Genomic DNA, 12,905 nt, shown 5'->3' on the forward strand with positions numbered 1-12,905 from the left:
CTTAAAATTCCGTACTTATTGTTACTTGAAGGATTGCGATACGAAATAAAACACGTTACAAACAGATCTGTAATATTTATTTGGAAACTTAATCCGAACACTCGGAAGTTTTTTCGTCTAAATAAATAAGACACCAAACAAATGGAGAAAGTATATTTGATTATTCACCCAGATATCTGTGCCCCGTATTAAAAAGGCGGTGATTATTTCCTCTAGTAATTAGTAGATATTTCAAAAATTTATATTTCGTTAGGTGTCAGAATATTATGGCCAGGTAACCTGGATACTTTCCTACTTCCCATCTTTCATATTTCCCGAAGACAATTTATAATTATGAATAATTCCTTCTTATTATTTAATTCGTATTAACAATTTGATATCAGAACAGTTAACATTCGTTAAAAATGATGACCTACTTAGTTTTAATTCAATCGCAAAATAAATCCGACAGTTCCGCCGAAAAAGCACAAGTCGGAACATCGGGATATCGAAATCTAAAGAATTTACTTAGTTAAGTACACCTCCACAATTGATACTGCTCAAACATTGTACAAGATATATAGTTATCACTTTGTTTCAGTTTAGGAGGACCGAGTTATATTTTGCCTTTATGAACAAAACGTTTTAGGGCTTCCGCACTAACTAATAATTTCGAGTATGGCAAGATTGGGAAGGGTTAATCACTTAGAAGTTTTTGTGGAAGGTCTTAGATCACTTAAGTAAATATAAGATTAAGTTACGCAATTCTTACCTTTTAAAAAGTGTAATAATAATAATGTTTAAACGAACAACTCGAGCCAACCAGAGTGATAATAACACGATAATAAGTTAAATCGCTAACTTTGTATAACGTGCTCACGTTTTGTTAACAAGGCAAAAACCAACTTGGTCTTCGTGAATCGATCTCATTAGTTTTTCTTAAAAGTTCGCCACGAGCACAATCACTTTTCCGGCGGCGGCGTTTGGGCGGCGGCGGCGCCTACAGGTACATGCCGTTGACGAGGTAGTCGGCGTCGTGGGCGAAGGGCGACTTGCCGCGCCGGAGCCGACGCCGAGCCGCGCGTGCGCGGCATCCCGCTAGTACCGCCATGGCAGCTGTCATTAGCACACCTGCCAACAATCAATCATTGTCAGTAATTTGCTTGGCAAGGTTGTACACACGCCATGACTCCGCCCCATGTTGTAGTAGTACTACTCTAGTAGTAAAGACTGTACAGGACAAAATCCGGGCATGCATGATATGGTAAATCTTTTAAATGAATGATGAATGTGCATTACTACATAATTACAAACATAATTTAACATTAGGTTGTCTGTGACCATTAATTTTTTCCACACTGTATAATGGTTTATAACATTATACAGTGTGGAAAAATTAATATGCCCTGGAGGGAAAGCCCCTCAAAACCTTAAGTTAGCTCATTTTACTTAAAGGGTACATTCTTTTATTTTTTAATAGAAACAAGACTTTTTTTAAGATTTTTTTTTAAATTCGCTTGTTTAAAATGAAAGTAACATTCTCTTACCAAGCACGAGTAGAAGCACGGCGGCAGGCGGATGATCGCTCAGCCCGTCGCGCTCGTCGCTCAGGAAGTGCGGCGCGTGGGCCGCCGTGTAGCGCGGCACCTCGATGTCGGCGCCCGCGCCCGCGCCCGCGCCGCTCGCCGCCGCCGGCGAAGAGACCTACACAACCAGAGGCTTGAGTAAACCTGATGATAATCAGATCGGCAACACTTTGCTTCTCAAAAAAAAGTAAAAAAATATATACACTACAACATGAATATATCTTGTTACAACTTAGAAAAAAATTGAGTTGACACGTTGTTTTAAAATATTTTTAGAATGTTTTCAGGGCAAGTACAATAAGTTGAATAAGAACTTGTAATTTTTAACTTATCTATGGAGTAAAAACACTTAGAATGAGACAAAACTTCGCAAGCAACTTGATTTTGGTATTATCCAACCTTGGTAATTACTGTAATTAGTCTGTGATCTTACTCAAGTTGCCCTAAGGACTCAACTTTACTTGCCTCTTATTTAACTGACTTATTTTAGGGTCGGGGTCGGCGTGGGTGTCGGCGGAGACCCTTTCTTCAAGTAAGTATACTTGCCTCTTGTTTAACAGACTTATTGGATAAATTCTCCTGCTCCCGTTTGGGCGCCGGCGGCGCGGTCGCCGGAGTCGGCGTGGGCGGCGTCGGCGGCGGTGGCGGCGGAGGCCCTTTCTTCGGCGCGTCACGTAGTGTATGCTGCCCGCCGTACGCCAGCGGTAGCTCCGGCATCGTCTTAGATGGGATGTACACCGGAATGTCCTGTTCACGTAAAAAATGTGTTTAGATACTTTAGATTTGTTACTAACAAATTACTCTTACCACATTGTTTTCGTGTTTATTTTATTTGCATTGAGATGGCTCTTGAAAACCTTCTATGGAAAAATTTTCCGTGGGAACGGAAAACAGCCAAAATTGATGAAGAGCTTGTTGCTTTAAGATGTATATGATGGAAATATTGGCAAATTCGGTAGGTCATTTGGTAAAGCGGCGGAATCGTATCCCGAAGGTAGGTACATACCGGTTCGGGCCTGGGTTGAGGCACGGGCCACGCGCGCCGCGGGTCGGGCTCCGGCCACTCCGGCCGAGCGTAGCTGCCCCAGCCGGAGTCCATCACTGCACCAGACATAGGAACGGTTCATTCTTACTTTAAACTCCTACAAACAATCTACTTTACTTACAAAACATATTCAACACACCTAGAAACAACGCACCTAGTGCGCAGCGTGCGCACTGCGCACACATGAACCTATACTTAATCCCAACCCAATGTATCCCAAGTTTAGGATTAAGCTTGTTAGGCGTGTAATTGTGTAGGTATCTTTTATTTGATGGAATAAATCTTAAATTATCGTATTTTCACAAGGGTGTTTGCAATCCGAATCCAAATCGTCTTCTTTATATGGCAAGTTTATCCGATTCAGATCTGGATGATTCCACACAGGTTTGAACCAAATCTCTAGACGTACCCCACTAATCGACACAGTTGTATATGAACGTAATTAAAACAGAAGATTGTTTATTAGTTCCAATAATTTACCATTCTGAGGCTGCGGCCACGGCGCCCTCGGCCACGCGGGCTGCGGCTCGTAGAACGGCGGCGCCGGCGCCTCGTCTCGCGGCTGCTGCAGCAGCCCGCCCTTGTGGCTGAAGATGTGCGACCCGCCCACCTCTGACAAACAAATGCTCATTACGGTTACACAGATACTTGCAGGTACATTTTTCACTTAATATTTTTTTTCTTTAGAAACACTGTATGCGATATTGGACACGATATTTAAATTAAGTATTAAGTTGTAGACTTAAAGTTTCTTAATAATTAAAATACTAATATGTAAACCTTAAACATGAATATTTACTAGTTATCGATATGCGCATTATTTCATTATTTAGTAAAAACGGTGCCAGAAATCATGTAGTTGTCACTGATATTACATCAGCCCACCATCAGCCTATTACAGTTGTTAAATACATTCCAAAGATAATCGACATTCACATTTAGGGATAAATTGGACGGTTTTATGGTACACTTTCGCGTAGTGTGTTTTTAGGAACTTTGAGGCTACACACTACAAGCTAAGAAACACAAGACATGACATGGGAAAGGTGACAGCAATCTCGTAAGGAAGGGGACTGATCAAATCAAAGAGAAAAACACTAGCAAATTTTGGGAAGTTGATGGAAATAAAGCCATAGTACCAAGCTGAATGATTTCAATAAGATTAAAACAATGCGTACCGTTGGTGCTGTACCGGTGCGGCTGCGCCTGCGCGAGGCGATGCGGCCAGCGCTCGCCCGCCGCGCCCTCGCCGCCTACCTCCACGCTTATGTCCTGTAATAATACACTTGCTTGAGTAACTTGAGTTATATTACTTTATATTACTTACAACTTCCTGGTTTCTTCTTAATCTTTATTGTATTAACTCTTATGTTGTTTGCTGCTGTGTTCGAGCGTCGACACTTTTCATTTACTTAAGTAAAAGAACTGTAGCTGTAAGTTTGATCTTGTAATTGTTGCTATTACTGCTATTTTATTTTGATAGCTGTGGGATCTCCCTTTTTTTAAATATAAATAAACATATAAACTAGAAGGGCATTTTCCGCATTTTCAAACCAATGTCTAGTTACTTTGTGTTTTTTTTTGTAATTTTACATTACCATTTGTCGCACTTCGGGAAGCCTTCGGCATGTACCTTTTTGTGTGAGCAGCTAGCCAGGGCGCAAGTCGGTGTCGGCGTTGAACCTGTATTGTGTGTGGAGGTGGAGTCGGCATCCCGGGGCAGCCGCGCTCGGGTGCCATATCGCTATACATCATCTGTTTGGGTGGCGGCGGCGTGGGGGCGCAGATCGGCGTCGGCGTTGTACCTGTATCTGTGTGGGCGGCGCCGGCGTGGGCGCGCGGGTCGGCGGCGCGGGGCAGCCGAGCTCCGGCGCCTCGTCGCTGCCGTCGGCGCACTGCGGGACGCCGTCGCAGGCGTTGTACACGGCGATGCACTCGCCGCCGGTGTGGCACTCGAACTGGTAGCGGCTGCAACGACGCGCTGCAACGGAAACACATTACTTGGTATAACATAAATGTATCACTAATTTAACGGCAATGAATCCATGGAAGCTCCACAGTATCTTTTCGTCCAAATTGCCGCAGTGTCTTAAGTCAAAAGTCTTTGACCAGTGTGTGTTGCCAGTGATGACATACCGATCTGAGACGTGGGCGCTAACGATGGGCCTCATAAGAAGGCTCAAGGTCACGCAAAGGGCAATGGAGAGAGCTATGCTCGGGGTTTCTCGCGTGATAGAGTCAGAAATGATGATATCCGCAGTAGAACTAGGGTCACCGACATAGCTCGCAGAATTGCAAACCTTAAGTGGCAGTGGGCGGGGCACATTGCTCGCGGAACTGATGGCCGGTGGGGCCGGAAGGTTCTGGAGTGGCGTCCGCGTACCGGAAGAAAAACTGCCGGTAGGCCTCCAACGAGATGGAGCGACGACGCTGGTTGCGAGCGGCACAGGATCGGTCGGAGTGGCGAGCCTTGGGGGAGGCCTATGTCCAGCAGTGGACGTCTATCGGCTGACATGATGATGATGATGATGATGAATCCATGGAATAGCATACCTAATAATTAGCGGCTTCGGCTTATTAAGGAAAGTTGACGTGTGGTCTATCTATAGATATGTATGTACTAGGTAGGAAGCTCTCCTCAACAGTCCAACGACATCAGATCAGACGCTATTAACTTAAGTAGGTATAATAGGTATATATCCGCTGGTGCGCCTATTTATAGTAGTGTAGTGCATGCTACGGATGGATAAGAAATCTGCTGCTTTCGACAAATTAATCGAAGTTTTCTAACAATGCAATATTGGGAAGAACTCACCAAATTACCAAGGTACCAATTTTTATTTTAAAAGCATCATCATAATCATCTTCATCAGTTTACACAATTAAAGCTTAATATGGTACAATTACCTACTACCTCTTACTTTATTAAATCGTGACTAAATTAACGTAATACCTTTATTGCAAACATTTTATGGCAGTTTAAAACGTACTTAGATTAAACATACGTAACAATTATAATATTAGGTACCTAAGTAATTTCACACGCACTTTAGCAGGGCATTCGCAATTTAGAAACCACTTACGTAAACATAATAAAGTACCTATATACAATAGAAGGTATTGGCGCGTTGTTCCATCCGTTAGCATTGAGTCCGCTAGGCTATATTCTGTTTTCTTATTCCGCGTAGACTAAAATGACATTTCATGTGGTACTAAGAAACGTCATGTCATACACATGAAACGTCATTTTAGTCTACGGAATAAAATAACAGAATATAGGTACTCTTTATGCTGAATCTGAATGTACGACACGCCCTTGTGACTACGAATATGTAGGTACCTTCCTAAGTATATGTATCAGATATATTTGCGCATATATTCGTATTGCGTACCTATATATATATACTAGCTTTTGCCCGCGACTTCGTCTGCGTGGACTTAGTAACAGCAGCTAAATTGGCTAAAGTAAGTATAGAGCCTGGAAAAATTCTCATAGCAATCATTCAATTTGAGCATATTATGCACACAAATTAGCAGGTTTTACTTTCTTAAGGGATGATTTTGGGATAAAAACTATCCTATGTCCTTCTCAGGGACTCAAATCTATCTCTATGCCAAATTTCATTTCAATGCGGTTTAAGCGTGAAGAGGGAACACACAGACAGAAAGACGACAGACTTTCGCATTTATAATATTAGTATGGATAGTATTGATTCTTATTTTTCGATATGCATGTATCTACATGGTACTTGTATAAGTAGGTAGGTGTTTGTACCTACACTTATATATGTGCTTTGGTGCGTTTCTTCGCGTGCGTGGTTTGATATTAGGCATTATGATTTATGCCTGTGTTTGCAGTCTTTATCTTACCATGCAATTTATTAGTATTAGGTAAGCGTCCGTTTTCATAATCAAGCAAGGAATTACGTGTGTACACATAGAGAGTGGGTTCGTTAGTAGTAGCTGAGGCATGACTAAGTGCCGAGTACTCTTAACCAATCTGGTAGCAAACATCCAGCCACCACAGCCGATATTTTTAAAGATGACCGACATACCTACGGTAGTACTGAAATACATGCTAGTAATTCTAGATAAGGCCTAAATAATTAATAGGTAATTAAGTTTGACAAAAGTTTCACATTCGACATTTAGAAGATTTTTATTATATTATATAACAATGTGTTTTTCTTTAAACAATTATCACAATGGATTCTAATGAGCCTAAACTCAATTACGTTGCGTTGTTTTATAAAATAGTAAAACTTTTGGGCTGTAGTTCCTTAGGAGAGTTAGGAGCAAGGAGCAATGATTAATTAAGCAATTGCAGCTAATCAAAGTGTCAAACTATACTGAATACACGGTCACGTTCAGTATTAAGGGGCCCACTTAGGTAATTCCATTTGCTCAATGCTGCTGGCACGTACAGGGAAACTACACACAGAACATTGGCTAAACCCGACCATGCAGACAGGCCAAACAAGCCATGCCTGGCATCAACGGAAAGCTCACAAGGGTGCTCCTTCAATTAGGAAAGACCCCACTGAGCATGGTAACCAGTGTCATAACAGGTCATGGACTATTTAACAAACATCTTTTTATAACAGGTGTCACAGAAAGTCCCCTATGCAGAGGATGCATGGAGACAGAAGAAACAGCCTCTCACGTGGTGCTGGAATGCAGCGGAGTGGCCCCATACAGGGCAAAACATCTCGGATCCCCGAGGTTCTACCCAACATCAAAGGTCTGATAGGATTCCTCAAGGAGCTGGGCTGGCAAGACTAGCCCACCCCCCCATGTCACGCAAAATAGGCGCCAGTCGTCGAGTTGCGGAAAATCGTCCGTACTACAATACAATACAATATACCTAGGTAATACCAGTCCGCCGGACGATATCAGCACTAACAGTTCTCGTTCAGGTTTCGGCCTGACGGCTAACACGAACCGATACTCGATAGTATGTGGCCGCTTGACGATTACGGTTAATGTGTGGCCTGTTGCGAATAACTGACAGGATGATATCGTCCGGCGAACTGTCAATTTATAGGACTTCGTCAAACTTATATCAGACCTTTGCCGGTGGGCGGCCGTACGGCGGAAAACAGAAGACTCAATTGCTAGTCTTTGGTCGTAGAGGTGGCAGCAGGCCATTACCTGCAGGCAATAATCGCTTGTGTGTGGACGTTATTGGCCTAGGACTGCAGGCCGCCCGATAAGGCCAGAGACTGCAGGCGGACTGGTAATCAGTGGGCCCGTGGATTGCTAGCTACTGTCCGCGCGCCAATTCCGTCCATTCGGAGGTCGAGGGAGTGGGGGGGTGTGCGCCGCGCCCGTACGTACAAAATGACACCACTCTGTCATGACGCCCAACATTCCTAACATTCCTCAGCCGTGCACGGAATTCGCGCGCGGACAGTAGACGTGATTGCTTAATTACGCAGTGGGATTATCTCAATTCGGGTCCCGTTACGCGGCCGCGTTTCACTTTAGGCTGTCAACGTGAGTCAACGCCTGGTCTAACGCGATCCCGCTGACTCATTACTACTGGTAGCACTTTGTTCAGACCACTTCAAAAGGTTCTACTTATTCAAGCAATTTCACTTTTCAGGGTCTGCACAAAGGTTTTCGTTTGTGTAAAAAGCTATAAGAGAATACCTATTTTGAAAGATTTTGTTTCAGTTAAACATATGATTAATTCATATTGATTTTGAATGACATTTTGTAAAAGTTGTGTAAGAAAAATATTCCAAATTTATTTTAGAAACCAGTTTTTGGGCCACCCTTTGAAGGAGGAGGGGCGAAGTCGCGGAGGAAGAGGCGGGCAGAGGTTAGTATTTTATAGTAGATAATTAAGTCTGTGAACTCATGACTGACGGTAATCACGTGTCGGTTAAAGGAGCCACCGCCGCCGGCCATCATGTAAACAATTAACTCATCAAGTTGCTATTCATAACCCATTTTAAAACAACTGTGAGCTTCCTAGTATAATTTCACCTTCAAAGTCATAACGACAGAGTGTTGTCGGAGCTCACAGTTATAGTGATCAGCCCGGGTCGTAGCACGGTACGCTTATCACCATGCCTGTCACGTTCTAACAAGTATGTGAGTGCAAAAGTGACGGACTTAGTGATAGGGGAACCATGCTGCGCGGGCGCACAGCCGTGGATAGTCTTGCGAATGTGACAGGGCAAAAGCGGCCGCGCCGGGCCCGCCGACCTGCGTCGCGTCGGTTCGTTGAGCACGCAGCGTGACCTTTTCACTCCGCAGGAGATACTAATTATCTTGACTTTTACGACTACATATATTGAAATATTTTAGTTTGGTTACCTACCCTAGTTACCCGCTCGGCTATTGACTGGGAAACTTTTAATGGAATACATTATGAGGCCGTCAGACTACCACCTACTTATACAAATTATGTTGGATATAGATAGTGTATCTATACTTACTTATATTAAGTTAGGGCACAGTGCAATACATACTTGGAAGTGAACATTTGTCAAAATTAGAAGACCGTTCATTACAATACACTCTAAACTAAAGCATCAAACGGCCAAGATGGTGCCGGGGTTAGAATACTCACGGGGCGGCAGTTGCGGCGCCGGCGGCGGCGTCGGCGGGGGCGGCGGCGGCGGCGGCAGAGTCGTCGCCGACGTCGTTGTGCTTGCCGTCGTGCTTGCCCTGTGGACACCACGCGTTAGACATATCACTGCTGGCTGGCTTCGTGTTTAAACTCGGAAAAACAGTACATTTTAATTCTGTATAAACGGTTAACTACGACTTAATTGGCTAACCTTGGAACGCGCAAGTGGCCCTTAGTTAAGTAGCTGACCACAAACTTAAAAGTAATGGATAAAAATTGCTCATGTCATGTTCGTGTCCCTCATGTCGAGGGAACTTAATTAAAACATTTCTTGAAGTAGGTATTGCTAAATGAGTATTGTTGTAATGATTACACTGAGGAGTAGTTTGTGCATTTTAATTTAAGTATAATATTGATCTGAGTGGTGATCGGCCAGCACGCCGCTGCGGAAGTTGCTGTGCGCGGTGAACTCGTACCTGAGACTAGCCAGTGCCCGCTCATGCTGCTCTAACAGCGCCCGGTCCTGCTGCTCCGCGCGGCGGCGGGCTACGGCCAGCACGCCGCTGCTGAAGTTGCCGTGTGCGGTAAACTTGCAGCGGAAGTCCTCGGGCGGCCCGCACGCGAACAGGTAGCAGCTGCCCGGGCTCTGGACACAGATGCAATACATACCCACATTAAGAATTAGATGGTTGCAGCCAACGGCCAGATAGCGCAACAATGCTGGTAGGAAACTTGAGTTAGGATAGGAGGAATATTAAATAGCTTGTTTCGATAGATAATTAGAAATTGGTTGCGCATGGAATAAGTTTTAAATAAATGTGGATACCAGATAACAAATGCAGAAGTAATTATACTGTTACTATGTTGTAAACAAATTATACATTTAAATAAAAATTCTACCGTATACAATTTGGTCAACATACTATTTTAATATATAAGCTAAATAGCTATTGTACTTTGGAAAAGTTTTCAAATCGACTTACATGATTGGTTATATACCTACCCCAGAAACCTTTGTACTGAGTTACTGAGTACCTACTAACCTAAAGTTTTCAAATATGTAAGTATTGTGGATTAAATTATCATATTGTTTCAAATATATATAGTATTCTCAGCCATTCGGGTAAATAACTATAATACATAATATGCAGTATGCAATGCACCTTTAAATCCTTATTCCACATTGTTGACATTCCTGTAAGTGTAGTGCCATTAAATTGTTATCAAGATCTCTTCATAATCAAGTAGAGCAGATTTTGTATAGGCTCTCCAACCAGATAAAGACACGTTACTATTGATTTCAATTTGTTATCAATCAATTGAAGCGTGAGTAACCCGCATTCATGCGGGCGATGCGGGCTTCCAACGCTGACTTAACACAATAAATACGACTTTACAGCTCCTACACAAAACGTACCTAAAATGACTCTTTATCGTCTGTTGCTAGCAATATGAAATACCTACCTACCTTAATACGAGTAGTATACCTACTTACAATTAATCTCGAATATGTAGCGGGTGCCATGCAAGGGTTAAATGAAGATTTAAAATATACATACCTACGCAGCAATTCCTAAAATCCTTAACTTTTCTAGTTTTAAAAAAAGGAATGTCGTTTGGCATTAGGCACTCTGGTTTTTATTAGCATTTGAGTTAGACCCCCATTACAAATTGTCAAACGCCATACATAATCATTTTGTAGAACGTTCGCGAGTTATATCCAGTATTATGATCTGCATGGTATTAGACATTAGACTACCTACTTCCTCCTCATTGTCTACCTTGTCGAGTTAGGCCAGTCTAATCAAAACAATAGCACAAAGATATGTTGACGGAAGTACCTTCTCCTCGTAGACGAAGACGTCGCAGGCGTCGGTCTCGCAGCAGAGCCGCAGGCACTCCTGGCGCGCGCCCACGTCCAGCTCGGCCAGGTAGCGCGCGCCCATCTCGCGCGACTCCTCCGTGCGGATGATCTTGTCGCGCTGCACGTCGAAGCGCGCCGCGCACGCCGCCGGGTCCAGCTCGTGCGCCGACACCGCCAGCAGCGCCGACAACGCCAACGCCGACAACGGCCACATCTCTAACGCGTAGGAACTTTTAACGGAACTATCATCTAGCTATGTGTTTCAGATTGGCTTAACCTAGCTGCGGAGCGTTTCCCGGAACAGTGGCAACTGAATGCGCGGGTCGATACCGCGCGTGCGCGGCGGCGGCGGCGGCGGCGGCGGCAGTGTCGGCGCGACGCCGGCCCGACCCGACGGCCCCGCCCGCGCCCAGCGCCCATGTCGCTGTTTTTCAAGTTCAGGAGCAACGTGAGTACCCTCCGAATCTCGAGTTCCCGCCTCCACCGATGGTCCTGCGACTCGGCCGTCCTGCCAGCGACGCGTCCTAAGCCTATCAAGTTAGTTAGTCTGGCAGTAGGCAGGGCGTGAAGGTATGTTGAAGAGGTTTCTCGGAAGCAGCCGGCCCGGCCCAACCCAACTCCTCGTTATGAGGCTTGGAAAAGTCAGCTTGGGGACTAAATGATGTTCTACCCGTCATATCGTCTGGCTATTATCTTAAAATAAAATTAACAAAATATGAGGAAGGTTGCGTGTAAGTACTTTTAGTAAGTGTTTAATACGTTTACATAATACCTGGGTGGTCTTTTGTTTAAAAATATCGTTCTGTTTTGTTTCGTTTAGCCTATAACAGCTAATGGCACTGTCATAAGTTACTATACATTTCAAAAACGTTTTAACGCGAGTTGAAAAATACTTCAAGTATCTTTTAGTGCCTACCTAATAAACGAAAATTTGTGTTTTACTACTTTAATTACTTTACTCACACCTATTATGTTGTTAAGAATGATGTGTTGACCATGACAATAACGAGTAGGCATAAAAGTTCACATAAATAGTGGATAGGATAGGACTCGAGAAAGCTTCGAGGCCCTAATGGGGTCGCTGTCACAATAACAGTAAAGGTGAATAAGATGATTGACGACCAGAAACTCGGCTCGAGATAAATGAGAATTAAAAGCTACAACACGGCGTGTTGTCAAACTTGTCACATATTACCATAAGATTTCATTTCGCATTACATACTTGTTTCAATTTCAATGGGTTTCTGTTTCAAGCTTAAGGGGCCCACTGACTATCAGTTCGCCGGACGATATCGGCCTGTCAGTTGTTCGGAACTGTCAAATTTTTGTTCTAACTGACAGGCCGATATCGTCCGGCGGAATGATAGTCAGTGGCCCCCTTTAGACTGGCGTCCTAAAATTAGGTAGGTAGTATCGGTAGGTACTTTTATCATTTTGTACAATCGCAATAAGTGACATGAACAGAAGATGCACACCAATGAAATGAAAATGCTGAGGTGGGCAGCGGGAGTGACGAGACTGGACAGAGTCCGAAATGTATATGTACGAGGCTCTTTCAAGGTCGCTCCCATTGCAGAAAAGATGGCTGAAAGCCGTATGAGATGGTTCGGGCATGTGATGAGGCGTAACGAAGAGTATGTTGTCAAAAAAGCCTTGGCCATCCCAGACAAAACGAACGGCAAAGGGAGGCCGCTTACCACGTGGTGGACAACCGTTACCAAAGACATGGAGCGGGCGCAGACTACCATATCGACAACCCAGGACAGAAAAACCTGGCGCCTTCGAACGAGGAGGGCCGACCCCAAATAACGGGACATGGCAAAGAAGAAGAAGAAGAAGTACAATCGCAAT

The 12,905-nt window shown here is 43.9% G+C and overlaps 1 protein-coding gene across 1 annotated transcript; it reads right to left on the reverse strand.

Moving 5' to 3' along the window:
• Nucleotides 1–60: 60 nt before the first annotated feature.
• LOC134742993 (uncharacterized) lies at nt 61–11,387 on the reverse strand. Its single transcript, XM_063676290.1, has 10 exons — nt 11,032–11,387; nt 9,667–9,836; nt 9,191–9,288; nt 4,416–4,591; nt 3,789–3,882; nt 3,091–3,222; nt 2,572–2,666; nt 2,097–2,312; nt 1,527–1,683; nt 61–1,110 (listed from the first exon to the last, which is right to left on the reverse strand). Exons 1-10 carry the CDS (start codon nt 11,266–11,268, stop codon nt 980–982), a joined length of 1,506 nt encoding a protein of 501 aa, XP_063532360.1. The 5' UTR covers nt 11,269–11,387; the 3' UTR covers nt 61–979.
• Between the last annotated feature and the right edge of the window lie 1,518 nt (nt 11,388–12,905).

Source organism: Cydia strobilella, chromosome 1, assembly GCF_947568885.1.
Source record: "Cydia strobilella chromosome 1, ilCydStro3.1, whole genome shotgun sequence".
NCBI classification, from domain to species: domain Eukaryota; kingdom Metazoa; phylum Arthropoda; class Insecta; order Lepidoptera; family Tortricidae; genus Cydia; species Cydia strobilella.